Source organism: Hemitrygon akajei, chromosome 21, assembly GCF_048418815.1.
Source record: "Hemitrygon akajei chromosome 21, sHemAka1.3, whole genome shotgun sequence".
Lineage (NCBI taxonomy): Eukaryota > Metazoa > Chordata > Chondrichthyes > Myliobatiformes > Dasyatidae > Hemitrygon > Hemitrygon akajei.
In genome coordinates, this window is record NC_133144.1 from 41268338 (window position 1) to 41292569 (window position 24232).

At 42.4% G+C, this 24232-nt stretch overlaps 1 protein-coding gene across 3 annotated transcripts in view; it reads right to left on the bottom strand.

Annotated features, from left to right (window-relative positions):
• The window catches only part of LOC140714253 (rho GTPase-activating protein 22-like), a 524093-nt gene that overhangs the window by 381400 nt on the left and 118461 nt on the right, over positions 1-24232 (bottom strand). For all 3 annotated transcript variants that reach the window (XM_073025303.1, XM_073025302.1, XM_073025301.1), the window contains exon 2: positions 8966-9165. In XM_073025303.1, the coding sequence (XP_072881404.1) occupies positions 8966-9151 (186 nt within the window). In that variant the 5' untranslated portion in view covers positions 9152-9165. The remainder of the gene's footprint in view (positions 1-8965; positions 9166-24232) is intronic.

Genomic DNA, 24232 nt, shown 5'->3' on the forward strand with positions numbered 1-24232 from the left:
CCATCAACTTCCCCCATATTCTACGACTCATCTACATACCAGTGGTAATTTGCAGCAGCTATTTAAGTTATGAACCTTCATGTCTTTGGAAGTGGGAGGAAAGCAAAGGAAACCCATTGGACCACTGTGGGAAGCATGCAAACTCAACACAGGCAGCACTGGATGTCAGGATTGAATGCAGATGGCGGGAGCTGTGAGGAAGTTACTCTAACCATCACCTCCCAGAAAAGAATTTCACACACTTCATCTGGAATTAGTCTGTGTTGTTAATAGGGAGTGGGGATTATGCTCAACTTGATGCAACGACCACAAGAAACAAGCTGCAAAAACAAAACCATACACCGAGTTGCAATATAAATACTTCAATCCCCATCCAGGTTTAATACACTACCACCAATAGGAAATTAAATGGAAAAACGCTAACTAGAGAAGGTTCCATTTCACTCAGCAATGTAATTATTCATTAATGCTGTTGCAACAACTGATAGCACAGCTGTTAAAAATTCTGCAATGAACCCACGGCTGTTCTTGTAGGTTGGAGATCACTGGCGAAGTGAAGCAGTAAATGTGCTTTCCTACAGCTGATTTTGCCAATAGGGAGCTAGTAAACTAAACAGCATCCGTTTGTGATGAATTTAGATTTGCTTTTGATGACATACAGGGGCTGAGCAACAACAGTGAGCGCCCCAGCACTTTGCTGGGAAACTTGCAAAAGATGACCTAATGTAGTGAATCAAAATGACTGCAGATGACAGAAATCCGAAACAAAACCCGAAAATGACAGAAAAGGATCTAGCAGCTTATCATGCTGATGTATCCACCTACTCTAGACTAGAGGATAGCCAGGGTTGCTTCTATTTTTAAGAAGGGCTGCAAGTCCAGGCTGGTGTACCCCACTTCAGTGACAGGAAAATTATAGAAGATTCTTAGGGACCAAATTTACTTGCACTTTGAAGAATTTATTGGGGATAGACAACATGGCTTTGTGCAGGGGAGGTCAGATCTGAGGAACCTGACTGAGGATATTGAGGTGACGAAGATGATTGATGAAAGTAGGGTTGTGCACCTCAGAGAAGAACTCACCAGGGTCCCTTACTAATTATAGGTTGATCTAGAAGATTAAACCATGTGGGATCTATGCTGACTCAGTAGATTTGAATCAAAATTGGCTTGCCCATGGAAGACAGAGGGGGTATTATACTGATGGAGGTCTGTGACCAGTGCTGTTCTACAGGGATCAGTACAGGGGTGCTGGACCTCTGTTGCGCACACACACACCATATGGTTTGGATGAAAGTGGGCTGATTAGTAAATTTATTGACACCACAAAAACTGGTGGAGTTGTAGATAGTGAAGGAGGATACAGCCAGATGTAGATCAATTGGAAATATGTGTGGAGAAATATTAGATGGATATTAATGTGGACAAAATTTTGGAAGGTCAAATGTAGTACTAAAGTATATAGTAAATGGCAGGACACTTGGGAGCATCAACATAAAGATGGATTTTGTGTGCAAGTCCATAGCTCTCTGAAAGTGACAACACAAATGGATAAAGTAGACAAATATGTAAAGTGCAAAAGAGAGGTGAAAGTGGATGTAGGATTGCTGGAAAATGATGCTAGAGTGGTAGTAATGGGGGACAAGGAAATGACGGATGAACTCAATAAGTATTTTGCAACAGTCTTCACTGAGGAAGACATTAGCAGTGTGCCGGAGGTTTGAGAGTGTCGGGGGCAGAAGTGTGTGAAGTTGCCATTACTAGGGAGAAGGTTCTTGGGAAACTGAAAGGTCTGAAGGTTGATTAGCAATCTCACCAGATGGTGTACACCCCAGGGTTGTGAAAGAGATGACTGAAGAGATTGTGGAGACATTGGTAATGATCTTTCAAGGATCAATTGATTCTGGCATGGTTTTGGAGGAATGGAAAATTGCAAATGTTACTCCACTCTTCAAGAAGGGAAAGAGACCACATAAAGGAAATTATAAGCCAGTTAGACTGATCTTAATGGTTACTAAGATGTTGGAGTCGATTTTTAAGGATGTGGTTTCAAGGTACTAAGAGGCACATGATAAAATAGGCTGTAGTCCCCTCAAGGGAAAATCTTACCTGACAAATCTGTTGGAATTCTTTAAAGAAATAACAAGCAGAATAGAGAAAAGAGAATCAGTGGATGTTGTTTACTTGGATCTTCAGAAGGCCTTTGACAAGGTGCCACACATGAGACTGCTTAACAAGAGCTTATGGTGTTACAGGAGAGAAACTAGCATGGATAGAGCATTAGCTGATTGGCAGGAGGCAAAGAATAGGAATAAAGGGAGACATTTCTGGTTGGCTGGGGGTAACAAGTGATGTTCCACAAGGGTCTGTGTTGGAACTGCTTCTTTTTACGTTATATGTTAATGCCTTAGATAATGGAATTGACGGCTTTGTGGCAAAGTTTGCAGATGATACAAAGATAGTGGAGGGATAGGCAGTTTTGATGAAGTAGAGAAGCTACAGAAGGACTTAGACAGATTAGAGGAATGGGTCAGGAAGTGGCAGATGGAATGCAGAGTCAGAAAGTATATGGTCATGCACTTTGGTAGAAGAAATGAAATGGTATTCTAATTTCTAAATGGAGAGAAAGTACAAAAAACTGAGGTGCAAAGGGACTTGAAGGTCCTTTTGCAGGATTCCCTAAAGGTTAATCTGTAGTTTGAGTTGGTGTTGAGGAAGGCAAATGCAAAGTTCGCATTTATTTCAAGAGGACTAGAATATAAATGCAAGGATGTAATGTTGAGGTTTTTTGAAGCACTGGTGAGGCCTCACTTGGGGATTGTGAGCAGTTTTGGGCCCCTTATCTAAGAAAGGATGTGCTGACACTGGAGACGGTTCAAAGAAGGTTCACGAAAATGATTACAGGATTGAAAGGCTTGTCATATGAAGACTGTTTGATGGCTTTGAGCCTGTACTCATTGGAATTCAGAAGTATGAGGGGCGACTTAATAGAAACCTATCAAATATTGAAAGGCTCCTATCTCTTAAGGTCTTATGATTGCCTTGATTGGTCGGGCATTGAAAATAAATGTTGGCAAGTCATATTGCAGCTGTACAAATGTTAGTTGAGCTACATTTATGTGCAGTCCTGATCATTGTATTCTAAGAAGGATGTTGAGGCTTTGGAGAAGGTACAGAAGTGGTTTACCAGGATATTGCCTGGATTAGAGAGTATCAGCTGCAAGGGGTGGTTAGACAAGCTTGGATTGATTTCTCTGCAGCTTCAGAGACTGAGAGGCAACTTGTACACAAATCATGATAAGCATAGATACGGTGGTTAGTCAGTGTTTTTTTTTACCAGCGTGGAAATGTGAAATACCAGAAGGCTTAGATTTAAGGTGAGAGGGGAAAAGTTTAAAAAAAGATCTATTAGGACAGGAGAACTGGTGGAAGCACATACAATAGCAAAATTTGGAGGCATTTGGGCATGCAGGGAAGGAAGTGATACAGGCAGACGATATTAGTTAACATCATCAGTACAGAATTTGTGGGCTGAAGGGCCTGTTCCTGTTTTGTGTACTGTTCTGTTTTCAATATTCAGACTTCTAGTATAGGGTCAATACTTTCAATTGTAAAAGAGATAATTTTCTTTCCCAAAATAACTTCCAATGCCCTTTATTTATTTATCAGTAATCTAATCAATACTGATGACTATTATTTCCCATTAGGAGCTGGAGCTTTAAATAGCTCCATTATTTGGCAATATTAAGTCAATAACGCAAAGTCTGCATAGTGTTCTCATTGGGGATACTCACTCTCCTCTGGCTGCATGTGGTGGCAAGATGGTTTGAAAAAAGCATTGATACAAAGACTGCTGGAGACGTGAATATGGGAGAATATGTTCACCACACTTCACAGTTAGTAAATTCTGGCAAACTTACTACAATATAGGGATGTTAAGGTAAGGAATGAATGACACCTGCCACTTGTTCTGCATTCAAGGGGGACTTGCAGCACTTTACTCAATCCTAATAAACACGGTCAAAAAATGAAAACATATTCAGAATCTAATGATGACAATGTAGTGCATAGTCCACTGTTAAAATCCCAGGAGTTAGATTTTTCATTGCTGAAATGTTAATGTTCAAGATACTCAGGAGGATGTTTCCTATGGTGGGAGAGTGTAGGACCAGTGTGTCCTCAGAATAGAGGGATGTCCCTTTGCAAAAGAGATGAGGAGGAATTTCTTTAGCTAGAGAGTGATGAATCTGTGGAATTTGTTGCCATAGGTGTCTGTGGAGGCCAAATCTTTTAAGTACTATCTACTAAAGGCAGAGGTTGATAAATTCTTCATTGGTCGCGTGAAGGGATATGGGGAGAAGGCAGGAAAATGAGACTGAGAGGAACAAATGGATCAGCCATGATGAAATGGTGAAACAGACTTGATGGGCCAAATGGCCTAATTCTGTTCCTATCTCACACAAACAAGCACAATGGTCACACAGATACACACACATGCACCGTATTTAACACACACACACACACACACACACACACACACACACACACACACACACACACACACACACACACACACACACACACACACACACACACACACACACACACACACACACACACACACACACACACACACACACACACACACACACACACACACACACACACCTCATGTGAGTGCACGTGGCCAGAAAGTCTTTGAACTGCTCAAAGCTCTGCCTCATATCCTCATGTTTGTGTGTGTACTGGGTGAGGATGAGGTCAGGTCTAGCTGTGTTAATTGCAAAATCCAACAACTTGCTGAAGGTGGATGTGAATTTGTCCACTGCCCATGTAACTGAGCTGCTGGAAAGTCACCAATTCCACTCCACTCCACCTCCCACCCAGCCTCAGCAGAAGCTGAGCCCAAACAGGAAGGATACACTTTGCAGCTTCTCACCAATTTATTGCTACTTGGGGAATAAGATCTGGTTGAAATGATATGAAGTTCAATATCTACAGATGCACTCTACAGCAGGTGGGATCACTGTGACCCACCAACCTTTTACTGGTGATAGGAAACTCAGATCAAGTATTTATAATCACTCAATGAGAAACTGCTGTCTGAACATTCCTCACAACTGATCAAGAGCACGAGCTGGAACTTCGGTGTGACTTCTTCTGAGAGGCATTTAAGCACGCACACTAAATAAATCAGGTTATACAACATAGACTCAAGAGGTACTGCAGATGCTGGAAAGCTAGAGCAATACACACAATTTGTTGGAGGAGCTCAGCAGGCCAGGCAGCATCTATGGATGGGAATTGTCGATGATGTTTCGGGCCGAGACCCCTCATCAGGACTGGAAAGGAAGGGGGAAGAAATGAGATTAAGAAGATGAGGAGAGGAGAGGAAGAAATACAAGGTGGCAGGTGAGAAATGAAACTGGGAGGGGGGACAGGGTGAAGTAAAGAGATGGAAAGTTGACTGGTGGAAGAGATAAAGGGCTGGAGAATGGAAATCTGATAGGAGAGGACAGAAGACTATGGAAGAAAGGGAAGGGGGAAGAGCACCAGAGAGAGGTGATGGACAGGTCAGAAGAGAAGGTGTGACAGGAACAAAAAATGGGGAATGATGAAGGAGAGGAAGAGAGTGTAATTACCAGAAGTTCCAGAAATGGATGTTCATGCCATTAGGTTGACGGCTACCCAAACAAGGTGAAGCCATCTCCCAATCTACGTCAGGTTTCACCAATATACAGGAGGCCACACCAGGAGCACCGGATATAGTAGATGACCCCAACAGATTCGTGTGTGAAGTATGGCTTCATTTGGAAGAACTGTTTGGGGCCCTGAATGGTAGTAAGGGAGTTATACACAGGGCATGCACACTAACCCTCCGGATCAATAGAGATACTGATACTGCTCTACTTTGCACATGGACCTGGCCTCACAGGGCTTTCGCAGAAATGAAGGTCACCCACGATTCCAAAGAAATATCTCCTGCTGCTGCCTGTAAAGAGTATGCACGTTCTCCTCGTGATCATGTGGGTTTCCTCCCACAATCCAAAGGTGTACCAGTAGGCAGGCTACAGTTGGTCATTGAAAATTGTCCCATGATTAGGCTAGGATTAAATCAGGGGACTACAGATTCCACACTGTATCTCAATAAATAAAGTTTCCACTCGCTTAACAATTTATACATTTTCTGCCTCTCCACAGGTTCTTACCCTCTCTGACAGCTCTTTCATTGATCATTTTTTTCCCATTTTACTTACTTTTACAACACAGAAGGAGGCAACTCATGCAGTCAGAAGCAGAGCATTCAAACTCCACACAAATATTATTGGAGGTCAGGATTGAACCAGAGCCTCTGGGGTAGGGAGGCTGCACCAATAACTACCGTGTCACCCTGCCACACAATTTAACTCTCCACCCTCCAACCACTGATGTTACACCACTGTGACTTTCCTGACGTACGTGACCTGACACTGCATCTCACCAGAAGTGGAAACATGGCTCATACTGAGCTTTCTCGAGCATCATAAAACTGTTCAATCAGCTTTTGTTTACAAAGTGAAAGATAATTTCTGTGGACAAATGGAACTGGAATTTTTGTATGTACAGCAACAACAATCTGCTGAGGGAACTCAATGGGTCAAGCAGTGTATGTAGAGGGAAAGGAATTGCCAATATTTTGGGTTGAAACCTGGTCCTGATGCCTTTACATCAACAATTCCTTTCTCTCACAGAAGCTGCTCAACCTGCTGAGCTCCTCCAGTACACTGTCTGTTTCTCCAGACTGTAGAATCTCCAGTGTCTTATGTCTCCGTTATTGTAGGTGCTGTGGATGGAGTAGCCGGCTGGTTGTGTAGTAGGACCAACACCGGTCTTCGAGGCAGCCGGCTCCTTGCATGCTTTCCATCCGTGTTGGGTTGAGCATGGAGCTAGGAACTCGGCTTCGTAAAAAAACAGAAGAATGCTAAGGAAATAGCAAAGTTGCTGCCTGATGTACTACAAGGCAGGAAGAGGAAAACACATGGATGGCGTTGGTACTTTTTGAGAACTTGGGAACTTCCAGTATTCTGATTATGTTTTTCATGTTCCTCACAAATAAAAGTGGCTTCACTTTTGTGAAAGTACAAAAGCAGTTGTGCTAAAAAAACGGTACAGGGCCTAACAGGGTATCCTAACATGGGCCAAGAGAAAGAAAGATAATGTTACCCTCACACTCTGTCATCACCATTGTGAGGCAAACAGAGAAGTAAGCTAAGTTGGTGGTGGACATTAGTAGGGGGCAGGTGTGGCCAACCGAGCTGTTTGATCAGAGGTAGCTTCAGAAGCTAGAAAGATCTCAGTTGGATGCAAGGTCAGTAGAAGATTGAGCTGGGACAATGGTTCAGTTAAGTACGGAGCAGAAGGGTCAAGACAGAAGTGGGAGTGAACATTAAGCCAACTATTTAAAGGAAAATCATGTTGGAAGATGATGAGTGCCTTGACCCACCCAGCAACAGAACAGGCAAGTTTTGACATTCATTAAGTAACCCTGAAACAGAGTACGGAAGCACGGCTGGCATTCTGATAGAACACTAACCTTCCGCTACATCATAGGTTTTGTAGGTCATTGCTTTGCTTAATTGGTATCAATTGTAAGGGGCAATATATCCCTGCCTATGGTATAGGTTACAATGCTCTCTCATGGGAAAACAGGATTATGATATATTATTATTTCTATAACCTCACAAAATCTTATTAACAATATCAGATAACAAAGATGCTTTCTTCCAGTAATAATACAAAAATAGATGTAATAACTATTGGTCAGATAGCATTAGTCTGTTAATCGCATAATTCTTGATTTATGTTATGAATTCATTCTAGTTTCACTTTTATAATTACTTTATAAAATTTGATCTGCTCGATTCATAAACCTTTACAGCACACATCTTTAACACTTCTGATTTTTCTAATAGAGGGAACTCTTCTGAAATAGCAAGGTAACCTTACAACCATTTTGATATGCACCCTAACTCATTGAGAATGTGGAAGAAGCAACTTGTATCACCACAAAGGCAGAGTGTATGGAAACAGATCACCAGCTGACTCCTTCTGTGAGACTGGACTAAGCAGAAATAGGGAGGAAAATAACTTAAAGTAAGAAATAGGCAGACTAATACGTGAATTATAAATGTCTTATTAGTCACAGTGTGATTTTGTAATCTGTCAGCGTAAAGTCGTCTAATTTGGTGTAAGATGCAGGTTTGACTAAGATGGGTTTTGGACAGGGACAAAGTATGCACCCTTTTGTTTTAAGGCAAGCAACAGATTTTTTTTTAAGATGGCACTGAGTTGCGGTCCATGTCGAGATTGTGCCTCAGATTTATGCTTTTTTTTAAGTCTGTAAAGGTGGTTTTCAAGGAGAGAGAGGTAAGTTGGAGGTCAGGTCAGCAGTCCAGGCCTCTGCTCTGCCCTTGAAAGCCAAGTGAGCATGGACAGGAGATGAAGGACATCTGCAGCCCAGTGCTCCACTCCATGCTCGAAGGCCACGCAAGCAGGATACACAAGGTCCAGTCTGTCCAATCTGTTGAGATCAAGCTTGGAGCTCGCCTCGAGTTTGGGTTCCTGTCATCAGGTAGTCCGGGGGTCAATAGTAAAGATCAGAGCCCAAAAGTCAATCGGAAGTCCAGAAGTCAAAACCTATTGACTAAAGCCTGGAGACTGGAGTTTTGTCCTGAGGGTGGAGGACTATCCGTGTGGTTGGGAGGGTAGGAGGGAGGAAAGGAGCTTGCTTCGCTGTTGTTGCTTGTTGCGTTCTGCTGAACGTCATGGCCATGCTATTTCAGCTACGGAATGTGCGCTGACTCCAGCACATCCCTAGGCTGTGTTGGGTGTTAACGCTAATGACACGTTTCACTGTGTGTTTCAGTGTTGATTTGATAAATAAAGCTGAAATCTGAAATCAGAAAGATATGATGGACTGCTTTACCTGTGGCTTATTCTCTTCTTCATCCTTGTAGTAGTAGAGCTGCTCTCCCCTCAGCACAAACCACCGTGGCTGCCAGTTTTTCATGATGCTTCGCTGCTTCTTCAACCATCCCGATTTCAAGACTCGTTCCTGGAGACAGGGGGAGGATGGTCTGCTGAAGGGTCGTGCCGACTCGCCCATCACCATGCTTTTCGACCGGGCTGCCAACAACAAGACACTTCAGGATTAGGAAACCAAACCAATGTAAACAATGGACTGTATCTATCAGTGCAGATGGATATCCATACCACAGCAGTTCACCAAAAAAAAACATAATATACATACTTGTTTGAATAACTTTAGGGTCCAATTAACTTTCCTCACTTTAATTTATTATTTGCCCAAAACCAAAGTTATTAATTTAAGTCTACAAAAATCCTCAAATAAGGATATCAAATGAATTTTGCAAGGTTCTAATAGCATTACAATATTACATAGAAAGTTAAAACATCTGAGACAATGTTTCTCAAATATATTTTCATATCTTCTTGCCCATAGAAGTGAGGCCACTGGGCCCATTGAGTCTTTACTAGCTCTCAAAGCAATTCCATCATTCCCATTTCCACACTTATCTCTCTACCACCTATTGTCTCTCACATTCCCATTGAGCTCCCCCAAATCCCTTATCAGCTACACCAAGGGGAGTTCACTATTTATAGTAGTCTGAGGCTTCTTTTTTTGGAATGCATTGAAGAATATTTCAGAACCTCGTGCACCCCCAATATCAGTTTGCTGAATAAATTAATTTATTTATTGGATAAAGGTCAAAAGGACATCACTGATAGACTGAGGTTAGTCTTGCCATTGCGATAAGTTGCTGATGAGGTCATCTGCTTGATAAGGAGGAAGAAATTTGCATCAAAGTTGTGAAATGAGAGAGAGGGCACATTGTTTGTGATCAGACAAGTTACCAAATGAAAAGCTGTGGGACACACCTGGCAGGTTCGAATACTGGTGGAGAGAGAACAAACTGAATGAAGGAATGAATGGCCAATGGCAGAACTGATACAGAAGGAAAAAACTCAGAAGATCTCAGGTGACTGTGGAAATGCTAAGAGAGGAAAACATTACTGCTTATGATGACATATGCCCTTAATGGCTTTTTCCATTTATTTGTTTTTCAGATGTTAGGAGTTGTTGATAAGTCAAGTCAAATCACTTTTTATTGTCATTTCGACCATAACTGCTGATACAGTACACAGTAAAAATGAGACAACGTTTTTCAGGACCATGGTGCTACATGAAACAATACAAAAACTACACCAAACTATGTAAAACAACACAAAAACTACACTAGACTACAGACCTACCCAGGACTGCATAAAGTGCACAAAACAGTGCAGGCATTACAATAAATAATAAACAAGACGATAGGCACAGTAGAGGGCAGTAAGTTGGTGTCAGTTCAGGCTCTGGGTACTGAGGAGTCTGATGGCTTGGGGGAAGAAACTGTTACATAGTCTGGTTGTGAGAGCCCGAATGCTTCGGTGCCTTTTCCCAGATGGCAGGAGGGAGAAGAATCTGTATAAGGCCAGCATTATATTCTATCTCTCTTGGGAAGGTGGTTGTGAGTTATTTTAAGTTGGTGTCTTTGTAGACAATTCCAAGGTCAACCATATGCTGTGCACCTGCAGACACATATAGAAAAGAATGGGCAAAGATGGCAGATTTCCTTTCTGTACAGTATTACAACAATATTAGAATCAGAATCACAATCACGTTTATTATCACTGACACCATGTCATGAAATCTGTTGTGCTGTGGCACAGTACAGTGTAATACATAAAAATTACTTCACGTTACAATAAGTATATAAAAGTATATAGAGCAAAATAGTGAGGTAGTGTTCATAGGTTTATTGGAAATCTGATTCAGAGAGAAAGAAGTTGTTCCTAAAATGCTGAGTGTGCATTTTCAGGCTCTTGTATCTCCTCCCTGATGGTAGTAATGAGAAAAGGACATGTTCTGGATGGTGAGAGTCCAAAATGATGGATGAAGAAATATTCCTTTCCTATCCATCCCTCCCAGCATCTCTTCTGCAACTTAAAGCCACCTTTTTTCAGTCTCTCTTTCCTGGTTCTGGCAGTGGTTCACCTGAAATGTTACCTCTGCTACTCTTTCCATAGTTGCTGCCTGACTAGCTGAGTACCCATTTTTCTAACACGTATGTATTATCTCCAACAAGGTGTCCTTGGATGATAATGCAGATAAATCTTGACTGCTCCTTCCCCTAGTTACCCCAAGTGTTGTAATCAACTGCTCTATCAGTGAGCAACACACACAAAATGCTGGAGAAACTCAGCAGGTCAACATAATCTATGAAAGGGAATAAATAGTGCATGTTTCAGGCTGAATCCCTTCAATGGAATGAGTGTTAATAAAGGATCTCAGCCTAAAACATGCTCCGTTTATTCCCCTCCATAGAAGCATATCCTAGAGGAACTCAACAGGATCTGATCTACTGAGTTCCTCCAGTGTTTTGAATCTCTTGTGTTCTATAGCGGGGCTTGCCTCAGAGGTTAGAACACAAGCCAAACTCCCACACATCTACTTTTTAAACCAACATTGCCTAAAATTTGATCAACATGACCACTGCAGCATGTTATGACATCTGTGCTGAACTTTTACAGCACATCATGAACTGAAAGGAGCTGCTGAAGAAACTGTTCATACAGACACAGGAAGTTGAACTAAGTACCTCCTGTGATCTCCAGTGATCCAGCAGTCAAAGAGAACTACAAGTCATGTCACCACCGGGTTTGACCTTGTCCCAGCAATGTTCAATACTAGAATCTTTACTGTAGTAAAATTCATTCATCAGAACTTCTTCCTTATCAAAAATATTTTATTATAACATTAATCAATCTCAAAACTGAATGACATCACTAAGTTGACATGTTTATGGACTTTGAACTACCTTTATCCTGCATGTGTGTTCTATCCAAACTGGGAGATGTCAATCATTATTTTTAAAGTGCATGTACTTATATTATATAACACAAAATGTTCTAGTAATTTTTGGCAACTTCCAAGAAGCCACAGGCAGGTTTGATACAGACTCCAAGTGATCACTGGGATGAGTTATGTTCAAATGCTCAAGCTAAAGTTTATTGTTGTCACTGGCATTCATACATAGGGTATAAATGCCTTTTGTAGCAGCAGCAGCGCAGTACACTTCAAGACGAAGACAAACATAAAGTAACATTAATTTGAATTAATATAAATTAGACCATAATGTATTGGAGAAGAATTAGGCCACTCAGACCACTAAGTCTGTTCCACCATCCAATCATGGCTGATTGTTGTTCAACTTCATTCTTCCACCTTCTCGCAACCATTGACTTCTGTAGCAATCAAGAACCTTTCAATTTCTGCCTTTTAATCACCCAATGACTTGGCCTCTGCAGCCCTCTGTGGCAACAAATTTCACAGATTCATCTCACTCTGGCTGAGGAAATTCTTCCGTGTAGCTTATGCATGTGCAAACAACAAAATAAACATAATGACACTAGTGTAAGATTGAGAGAAAGAGAAGACAAAAATAATCTGGGTTAATCTATGAGCTTTTGAGGTTAGTTCAAGAACCTGATGGCAGTGGAGAACAAGTTGTTGCTGAACATTGAGTGCGAGTCCAGTTTTGTGCTTTTTGCTTAATGACAACATTGAGATGAAGACAATTAATTGATGGCTGGGGTCTCCAATGATAGATGCCACCTCCCTGAGACATCGTCATTGTAAATTATCTAGAGTCACAGACAATAGCTAAGATTTCAAAAGACATTGGTCAGATCGCACTTGGAGTATTGTGAGCAATTTGGAGCCTCTTATCAAAGAATGTGCTGGAATTGGAAAGGGTCCAGAGGAGATTCATGAGAATGATTTGGGAATAAAAGGATTAATGTATGAGGTGCATTTGATGGCTCAGGGCATGTACTTGCTGAAGGTTAAAAGAATTGTGGGGGTGGGGGGGGGGGACCAATTGAATATTGAAAGGCCTAGATAGAATGGACATGGAATGGATGTTTTCTATAGTGTATTATATTCTATTATACAGATATCACTTCAGAACAGAGATAAGGAGGAATTTCTTTAGCCAGGGAGTGGTGAATCTGTGGAATTCGTTGCCACAGTCAGTTGTGGAGGCCAAATTCTTAGGTGTATTTAAAGCAGCGGTTGATAAGTTCGATTAAGTAAGGGCATCAAAAGTTATGGGGATAATGCAGGAGAATGAGGTTGAGAGGTATAGTAAAGTGGAGCAGACTTCATGGATTGATGGCCTAATTCTTCACCTATGTTTTATGTTCTTATGGTCTATCTGTACATACAATCAACAGTTAGAGGGAATCAGAGATGAAAGTGATCACCTATGCAGATGTGATGGACACCTTTCAATGACCTCTGGAGTGAGTTGCATTCAGAATCAGAGTTAGTGGTTGAAGTTCACTTGCAGTAAAGAATGGTCAGTCATGTACAGAATACATAAGAGTACAGGTGTCACATTAGTGTAGAATATCCTGTAGTATTTTGTATCACGTAGCTTCTTGTAAAATATTATTTTTTTAAAAATTCTTATGTTTACATTTTTGGTGTTTATCATCTTAGTGAATCTTTTGAAAGTATTCCGAGTTGTTTTGCAATATGAGCCATGAGTTTTGTTGTGCTATAAACCCTTATTTACCTGACTCAGAAACCTGCAGAAGACAGGTCGAAGAGAAAAATACATATTGAAGACTATCACGTTGGGATGCTTCCAAACAACATGAAATAATGCCGTCACCTTAGTTACTCTGTTACTACTTAGATGTAGGCAAAAATTATAGCATATTAATTGCAAAATACTCTTGATTTGAAGGAAATCTAATTGTTTTTCCTATATATTTTGCCTCCTGCACAGTCAGAAGGGTACAGCAGTTGCTAAGGGGCAGAAATTCATCGTCCTTTACCTACATGACTAATGACTGGGTTCTGAAATTTATTCGATTGAAGTTAATGAGAGTCTATGTGCAACGCCTACTGGGTTGCATGTTCCCTGAGCATGAAATACTGGTCCTAGAAATCAAAAACAAAAACAATTTTATAAACCTTTTTTCCCTGATGCCTTCAAAAAGAATAAAAAATAAAGTTCTGTTTCATATCCCTATCGTCTTTCTCCTGCAATGCTAGCAGTAACATCTGGAGATTAAAGCTTTCCTTCTGGAGACTTAAGTCTAGGAGAGCCCTGGAGTGTTGATAATTCTACTCCATGCAAGTACAGCTCTAAGCTACAAGAGTAACATGATCAAATTAACTCCATGACACAACTAACTTTCTGTTAGGAGATCTTATCTCTAACTCGTAGAGTCCTTCAAATAAACTCCCATCCAATCTTCCCAATGGGGGAGAAATCTGATTTTGGTTGCTGGCCTCAAGAAGGCAACATCATTCATCATTGATCCCTACTATCCAGGTCATGCCAACTTCTTACAGCTACCATCACCATCAAAAATCTGAATATCCACAGCACCAAGTTCAAACCAAATCTACAAAACCTCTAATGACTTTCTTGGCAAAGCAACCCTTTGACCACTCTGCACTGCAATGGACATTTTGCTTTGTTCTAATTGCATTCTCTATTGTGTAATTCTGTTTCAGTTATGAATTTTTTTGTGAACATTGTGTATCTGATGCGATGCCGCTACAAGTAAGCTTTTTCATTGCATCTGTGCATACATATACTTTAAGTGTGACAAATAACTTTACTTTGACTTAAGTATACATGGCTGGTATCAGACATTGGTTGCATATGCTAAGATGCATTAAACCACTAGAGCTAACTTTGTCCAGCAGCTGAGACTTCTGCCTTCACTTAGGGCTAATGACTAATGCTTCCTCATTATCTCCAACTCCATAGGCTGAAGCCTCTGTTACTGGTTGGTAGCGGCAGAATCCTAGAGAAAGAAAGAAAGCCATGTTCTGCATTCTCTCTCCTGGCTGTTGGTCTGGTGCTCTGAGGAGCTACAAGTTTGTGGCTGGAATCAGACTCAACCAGCTTATCCACCACTGTAAAGGGACCCTCTTGGTGAGGGGAGCAGTCATCTTCAGGTGAAGAGAAAAGATAGCAACACAGAGACTATTCTCAACAATTGAATATATTAAAAGATAGTAAGAGGGCAATATAGAGGTGGGACCAGTAAAGTCACTGCTCCAAGTTCCTGTGCACCAACATCTCAGATGTTCTTTCCTGGGCCCAACACCTTGATACAATCATGACGAAGGCATGCCAGAAGCTATGCTTCATTTGGAGCTTGTGGAGATTTGGATGTCACCAAAGACTCCAGGAAGTTTTAACAGATGCACCATGGAGAGCATTCTGAGCTATTGCATCACTGCCTGGTTTGGAGGCTCCAACACGCAAGATTGAAAGAGGTCATAGACTCAGTCAGCTCCATTATGGGCACAAGCCTCCACACCTTTGAGGACATCTTTAAAAGGTAGGATCCATCATGAAGGATCCTCGCCATTCAGGACATGTTTTCACCATCAGGAGGGAGGTACTGCCTGAAGCCCCACATTCTATATTCTTCAGATTCTTCCTCTGTGCCATCAGATTTCTGAATGGTCCATGAACACATGAGCACTAACTCACTATTCTTTTTTTTCACTGTTCATTTTATTTTTCATTGTAACTTTTAGTAATTTATCTCATTGCTGCCACAAGTTAACAAATTTTGTGACATGGGCCAGTAATTTAAAAAAAACCTGATTCTGATTCTGTTTCAGCATCCTGGGTTCAATCCTAACTTCTGATGCTGTCTGTGTGGAGTTTGCACATTCTCCCTGCATGAATTCTCTGGTTGCTTTCCATATTCCAAAGTTATGCAGGCTAATAGGTGAACTGGATATTATCAGTCACCCTGGTGACTTGGTAAATGGCAGAATCTGGGAGGAGTGGTTGGAAATGTTGGGAGAATTAGTTGGGGAAAGGGATTGCTCTGTGAGCTAGCATAGACTTGATGGGCTGAAGCAGCCTCCTTCCTTGTCCAAAAGAATCAGGACAGACAAGAAAGCCGAAGGATAAATGGAATAAATGAAAACACAGAATTATTGCCAGTGAATTTATGATATTTTCCACACCTCAATGTCATAAAGTACCCTGCAGCTGATAAACCATAGCTGCCAATTTATATCCAGCAAAGTCCGACAAATATCACTTCTGTTCGACAAAGCATATATGGTTGTTCAGCTTGGGCTGTAGACAGCAACTGAAACCAACGAGAAAAGCTTTCAGAATAGAGGGAAATGACACGTGAAAACATGATACATCTCTATCCTTTGGTCATGTAAGAATTACAAATAAGAATAAACAACCAGAAGGTTATTCAGCTTGGGACTTGGGTTCCAGTCCTGTATACAATGCATTTATTATGGTACAACATTAACGATGCTTCATAAGCTACCTTGTCATAATCTTGGAATCTTTATTTCTTCAAAGATACCCAGCTTAATTTGATTTCCACAGCATGACCCTTCTCATCAGCAATCTGCCTCACTAACGAGGGGCTCCCAACCGTTTTTATGCCATAGAGCCTTACCATTAACTGAGGGGTCTGTGGAACACTAACTGTGTGTGGATATGGCCAGATTTCCCCAATGCCCATCTCCATCCACATCCCCAACATCCCCAATGCCCACCTCCAGCCTTTCCATCCACATCCCCAACGCCGTCTACAATTTGTAGACCAGGTCCCCACCATCGCACTGTCAATCATTTAATGATTGTGGGCCATTCAGTACTGCTGTTGTCAGAGGGACTGTTACAAAGGCCTGTTACATTCTGCTGGGAGTATTGCTGTCTTTCTATGACACCAGAATAACTAGGACCAGGCTGAGCCAATGGATCATTGTGAAGCATCAGATGAGAGGTAGAGGAGCCTGAAGACCCACACTCAGGTGTTGCCAGCCTTTTTTATGCAATGGACCAATACTATTCAGCAAGGGGTCCATGGACTCCAGGTTGGGAACCCCTGCCCTCACTCAATGATTCAGAAACAGCTCCTTCCCCTCTGCCATCAAATTTTAGAACACCCCTTGAAACCACAAATGCTACCCCATTATTCCTTTTCTATTACTTATTAATTTTGGTAATTTATAGCAATTATATATCTTTGCACTGTACTGCTGCTACAATACAACAAACTTCATGTTATATCACAGTGATAAGTCTGATCTGATACAGATTCTAGGAATGCTCAAGCCGTAAAGCCCTACGTACCCACAGGGCAGAGGCACACACCCAAGGGGACAGAACCCTCATACATTTAAAGGTTGAAGTAAATTTGTTATCAAATTACATACATATATGTCACCATTTACAACCCTAAGATTCATTTTCTTGCGGGCATACGGAGTAAATCTAAGAAAACTATAGAATCAATAAAAGACCAGATGCAACAGAAAGGACAAACAACCAATGTGCAAAAGACAACAAAATAAAAAAACAAATATTAAGAGCATGGGATGAAGAGACATTGAAAGTGAGCCCATAAGTCATGGGAACAGTTCAGTGATGGGATGGGTGAAGTTATCCCCACTGATACAAGAGCATGATGATTGAGGGGTAATAACTGTTCCTGAATCTGGTGGTGGGACTTTCTGATGGCAGCATAAAGAGAAGAGCATGGTGCTAGAGGTCCTTAATGATGGATGATACTTTCCTGCAACTGTGCTCCGTGTAGATGTGTTCAGTGGTGGGGAGGGCTTTACTCATGCTAGACTGAGCCATATCCACCACTTTCTGCTCTCTCTAGGGGAGCAGAACCCCCAACCTCACACTCCATGGGAGGACAGGACTTACAGACTCACTGATACCTCCTGGGGTTTGGGAGCTACACACAATTAATCTTCCAGTGTTAGTTCTACATGTATTGACCCACACTGAAGTACAGTTCCACTAACCCTCTCTGTGGATGAGCTCCACATGCAACTCCCTCTGAGTGGGAGGCCCCAGAGACACATTAACTCCCCCTGGGTGAGTGGTGCTATCCCACGGGGGATGCGAGTCGCACTCAATTAATCTTCCTGTGATCGTTCCACGCATATTGTCTCTCAATGAATTACAGTTATACACAAGCAGGTTTTCTCTGAGGATGAGATGTACACAACAACTCTGGGGGAGAGAGGGAGAGAGGGAGGGAGAGAGAGAGGGAGAGAGAGAGGGAGGGAGAGAGGGAGGGAGAGAGGGAGGGAGAGAGGGAGGGAGAGAGGGAGGGAGAGAGGGAGGGAGAGAGGGAGGGAGAGAGGGAGGGAGAGAGGGAGGGAGAGAGGGAGGGAGAGAGGGAGGGAGAGAGGGAGGGAGAGAGGGAGGGAGAGAGGGAGGGAGAGAGGGAGGGAGAGAGGGAGGGAGAGAGGGAGGGAATGAGTGATCTCTCTCTTTCTCTCCCTCTCCCTCTCTCAGGAATGTGTCCCACATGGACCTGACTCTCACTGAGTACAGTACCACAGACACCAGCTCTCCCTGAAGTACAAGGCCAAAACACATCGACTTTCATTGGGTGTACAGTTCCCCAGACACCAGATGACCTTCATATACTGTACAGTTAAACAGATAACTGTGGGTTATGGGTCCGGTTACCAATTCTCATGATTTCCTCACTCACCTTATAGAATCCATTTTCCATTTACCATAACTCTACTTGATCATTTAATCTATTAATTTTTTGCAAGTCTAACAAAATTAATAATACTAAAGAATCTAACAGCATACCTATATACATACAGCAGTTGGATACAGATATTGCAATCAAATAAAACATATCTCTGTGATAACACACATGGGACTGAAACCACCAAAACACAGCTTGTTATGTGGAGGTTATACAGTAATAATCTTTTAAAAATGTCTAAATGATGTCCGTAGCAATGATGCAAACACTCACCTTTCAACAGCTGCTGAAGCTGTTGTTGTGCTGACATTACCGAGCTGTCTGTGTCACTGTCAAACTGAAATTTAGATGTTTTATGTTATGTCTTTTGTTTCTGCTGCGGAAAAGAGGAACTTACCCGAGCAGCTTTTGGGTGGAGAATCAAGCATTTAGTAGGAAGCACGAAATAGAAATGGGTTAAGCACCCAGACTAAGAGAGAACAAAAATATTTATAATATTCTCATGAGTTTAATTGGTATCAGTTCTGCTACATTCATCAGGCAGGGAAGAATTAATATGCCCTGTCCAAAGGCATTTACAGTGAAGGCTGAATTACTATCGAAGTCATTTCAGGACAATATTATTAGACCGCATTTTTGGTTAATTGAGATGCACTTAGTTGTAGAAATTTGTAATTGTAAGTTACAGCAGAGGTTTAATTCTAGATAATTCAGCTAATGTACTTCTTGACTCAAATCAGGGACGCACAGGATATAGAGATCACATGTGACATCATCTCATCTCGTCCTGTGGCCTGGTGTAACAAAACTGGTATCCGAATGGCATTTCAGGGTATCTCAACTTTCTTTGCAGTGAAGAAAACCTTTTGTAATTACGATCACTGGAGTAACACAAGGAATGCTGCAGCCTGTTTTCACTGGGTCAGTAATGAATGGGACACCAATTGTCTCTTCATCAACCTCGGAGGTGTGCAAGGACACCACGCTGATAACAAATAGATTTCTCCCATGAGGACATTGTCCATCTGGGCTGGTGAGTTGGGAATGAATAGAAAAAAAACCAAACCCTGTAATTAAAAAGGATAAACTTAACACAGACAGTAAGGATTATTAACTGTTTTCTCTCCACAGACGCCCCTTGATCTGCTGAGTGATGGCTCAGCTCTCAAGGGATGAAGTACTGCGGAATGAGTACAGGGACTTGGGTGAGAAATTAAAATGCAGCACGTCAAGGATAGTGGTCCCTGGATTACTCCTGGTGCTACGTGCCAGTGAGTCCAGGAATAGAAAGAAAGGCCAGGTATGGCCAGGGATTTGGGGGCTGAAGAAGGCGAGTGGCTGTCATGAGCCTCCGACCAACTGTTCGTGCACAGCATCCTCAGCATAATCTGAAGCGTCAGTATTAATGGCTATGGGTGCATTGGCCGTCCTTATGTTGGGGACTTGCTGACTGGGCTTATTGCGGCACTGAAAGGAAGAGGAACGATGCACCTCTGACTGGCTGAGTGTAGAGACTATCAGCCATCTTCGCAGGCTCCCTACAGTCCTTCACAGGTGTATCAGCGAGGGTTATCTGAACTTGATTAGGCATTTGCTGCATGAAGAGTTCTTTAAAAATAAAACAAGGATAGTGATTTCTCAGGAGAGACAGCATGTGGTCCTTCAGCTCCAAAGGCCTAGCTCCAAGGCCGGGCAAGGACAGCAGGAGTGTTTGGCACGCTCAGACTCCGATTGTCCAAGGTACTCTAAAAGGTGAGTTTTCAGTGACTGGCATTTATGGTGTTCAGGCAGTTGTTCTATTAGACTCACTACTCTTTCGGCCATGGAGTTACTGAACGACGCTACTACATTAAAATATTCGGCGGAGATTTCTTACAGAGTGTATTGGACCCCGGCTTGTACACATCAAGCAAAGGCATTTTGCTCCCAAAACTCCTGCAATTTCAAAGCAACTGCATTGGCTGACATGTTCGACAATTCTGGAATTGTCCTAGAGCATCGGTAATGTAGATTTTCACAAATAAAAGCAGCGGAGGAGTTTTATGCTTTAAAAAATACCATAATGACTCATTTATTGTACTCCAACTCTGAACGCAAAGCGTGTTAAAAGTACTTCTTGTAATTACATCATCACATCAGACCAGCCTCTTTAAAGCGAACCCTAACTCAACGTTGGTGGCCATGAATTATATACATTTCCACCAATGACATCACCCCACACTATCATTTTGTTTCTGTTTCATGTTTGACATTAGTATTTGTGAACAATTTGCTGAAATACAGTTGGCCACGGCCATTTCACCAACAAATTACCAGGGGGCCATTTCCGTCCACTGGTGTGTGCCAAGAATGTAGCAACTCATTTGAAACATCCTGGATTTGACAGTGCAGCACTCCTGCTGTGCTGCACTGGAGTGCTGAGCTAAATGTTATGTTTATGTCTAGGGCTGATCTTCAACCCACTGAAGAAGAGACGGTGCATTCTGCTCAATGTTTCTAAAGCTACTGGCATGAACAGTAGACGAGCACAAAATTCAAAAATTATGCATTTTCTTTTACATCACACTGATAAATCTACACTAATTTCACATTCCTTGAATTATAGAACAGCAATGAGGCCCATTGCCTGTATACCAGCTTCTTAAAGGAATCATTTTCCTCATGTTGCTGCATAATAGTTATCTTATGAGTAGCCCAGATGGCTGAACTAATGGGGCAGAGGCACGAGTTCAAATCCTAACACAGCAACTGGGGAGCACAAAGTTTATTCAAAGTTATTCAATAAATAAAATGTAGATTTAAAGATTCATGTGAAGGTGACCAAGATGTTGCTGAGAATATTGGCTCCCTAAGGCTTTTTCAAAGCAGGAAATGTGCCAACCTTAGCTGACAGCTGGAACGTTATTCCAATTCCACAACAGTATGCTTGACCGAATTGCTCTCTGCAATTGGCTTGCAATCAAATCACTTCCAAGTCACTGTGCCCATCGTGCAAGTAAGATCCAATTAGCTGCACTCCATTATAAGTTTGCATGGCATAAAACACTTGTTCTTTAAATATTTTTCCACTTGCCGTTTGAAAATTAATCTTAAATCTGTTACTACCACTGCAGTGTTTTGCAGATCATGACATCATTGCACAAATCTTTTCTCCCTATCACCCAGCAGCTTGGTTTACACAGCTCTGATTTTGCACTTGCCAGTGACTCCATTAGACTGGTGAAGAACTGGGGAGGGTGCAAAGGATTAACTTCACTCCACGCAGTTAGCAACCTGCCCTACACCTGCAAGTGTGTTTATTCACTGCCAGAATAGCTGGCAATCATGCCCGAGTGTGAAGGATCCTTGCAGAAGGTTATGAGCACAAAACAGAGACATACAGCACACCAACAGCCCCCTTGGCCCACAGAATTGTGCTGAACTAATTAAGCTCAGTCAATGTTTTGGGCCAAAACCCTTGAAGGGTCTCAGCCCGAAACGTTGTCTGTTTATTCTTTTCCACAGATGCTGCCTGGTCTGCTGAGTTCCTCCAACATTTTGTATGTCTTGCTTTGGATTTCCAGCATCTATAGATTTCCTAGTGTTTGTAATAAACTTATGACACCTAAACCATTCTGCCTGGGCATGGTCCATACACCTCCATTCTCTGCATACGTATGGTATAAGCCGATCCAGCAACCTCTATTGTATCCCTTCCAGTGCATTCCCGGTACTCACCGCACTCCGAGAAAAATAAATTGAGATGGCATTGGGAAGCCTGGAGTATTCACAAATCGAAACTTCCTGTAAATGGTGACACATTCCGATTCAGCAGCCTCTCTGGGGCCAACCAAAAGATATCTTTTTTTACGATCGCAGGACAACGCTGGACATTAAGAACTTCACGTACTGCAGATCTACCCCAGAAGCGAGCTGCTCATTGGCCAAGGAGCTGGACATGGTTCAGATCACGTTACTGCTGGTGCGCCTCAGGGCTGTGTGCTGAGCCCTCTTCCATTCTCCCTTTTCACCTGTGTCTGCGTTCCTGTACATGGTTCTAACTCCATAACCAAGTTCGCAGACGACACCACGGTGGTTGGCCTGATCAGAGGGGATGACGAGACGGCCTACGGGGACGAGGTCCAGCACCTGGCCACGTGGTGTGCCGACAACAACCTGGCCCTTAACACCCAGAAGACCAAGGAGATCATTGGGGACTTCAGGCATGCTAGGAGCCACACTCACTTCCCCATCTACATTAACAGGGCTGTAGTTGAGTGTGTATCAAGCTTCAAATTCCTTGGTGTCCATATTTCCGAGGATCTCACCTGGTCCCTCAACTCCTCCAGCCTGATCAAAAAGGCGCAATAGTGCCTTTATTTCCTGAGGAACATCAAGAAAGCTCACCTCTGTCCCAGGATACTGATGAACTTTTACCACTGTACCAATGAGAGAATACTCACCAACTGCATCTCAGTTTGGTATGGCAATTGTCCCGTATTGGACCGTAAAGCACTCCAGCGTGTGGTGAAAACAGCCCAGCGGATTATCGGCACCCAATTGCCCACCATTGAGAACATCTACTATAAACGCTGCCTGGGCAGGGCGAAAAGCATTATCAAGGATACATCTCGCCCTAACCATGGACTTTTTACTCTCCTCCCATCCGGTAGGCGCTACAGGAGCCTCCCCTCCTGCACCAGCAGGCTCAGGAAGAGTGTCTTCCCTGAGGCTGTGACCCTGCTGAACCTCACATCACAGTGCTAAGCAGTATTGCACCCATATTGTACTGTCTCAGTACTTTTATATTTGTGTGCTGCAGCATTTACTTTTTATTTGCAGTTATTTTGTAAACAACACGATTCTTTGCATTTCTGGTTAGGTGCTAACTGTATTTCATTGGCTTTGTATCTGTTCTCGGCACAATGACAATAAGGTTGAATCTAATCTAATCAGTCATTGAGCGAAGGTAGTTTAACTGCGAGTGATTGTCTTACGTGTTCCTCTTGCGATCATGAGCCCCTGTTGAACATTGATAATGTAAAAATGCTGCAAGTCATCTTTCCTTGCTTATTGGTGAGATGGATGGCAGGGGCACGGTGTGGCCTCGGTTTAGCGAGGACTAGGCCTCAAGCCATGGGCTTGCCTGTTGCAGCAGTCCTGGAGAGGAGATGCTGGAGGCAATTTAGCATGGGGTCCATGCTAGGTTACTGATCCTTGCTGCCGGTGCTGCCCCCCAGTGTTCAGTCAGTGGAATGACAAGCTGGGCTGTTGAGAACTGCTCGTTCTTGCCGATAACACACGTGCACCATCAATTTACAAGACATGTTGCTCAGAGAACTGGGCTATATGTTTACTTTCTATGTATAGCTGATGATACTGTGATTTGCACCTTGGCCCTAGAGGAACACTGTCTTGTTAGGCTGTATACATTGATGGTTAAATGACAATTAAACTTGAACTTCAGGTGTCTGTATGGGGGATGTTTGGAAGCATCTGCTGGGAGAACTGGAATGTTGATCAGGTGCCAGCAATCAAAAGCCAGCACCATAACAGTGACAGAGTAATTAAAAAGAAAGAAAGTATGATATGACGAGTCATTGATGCA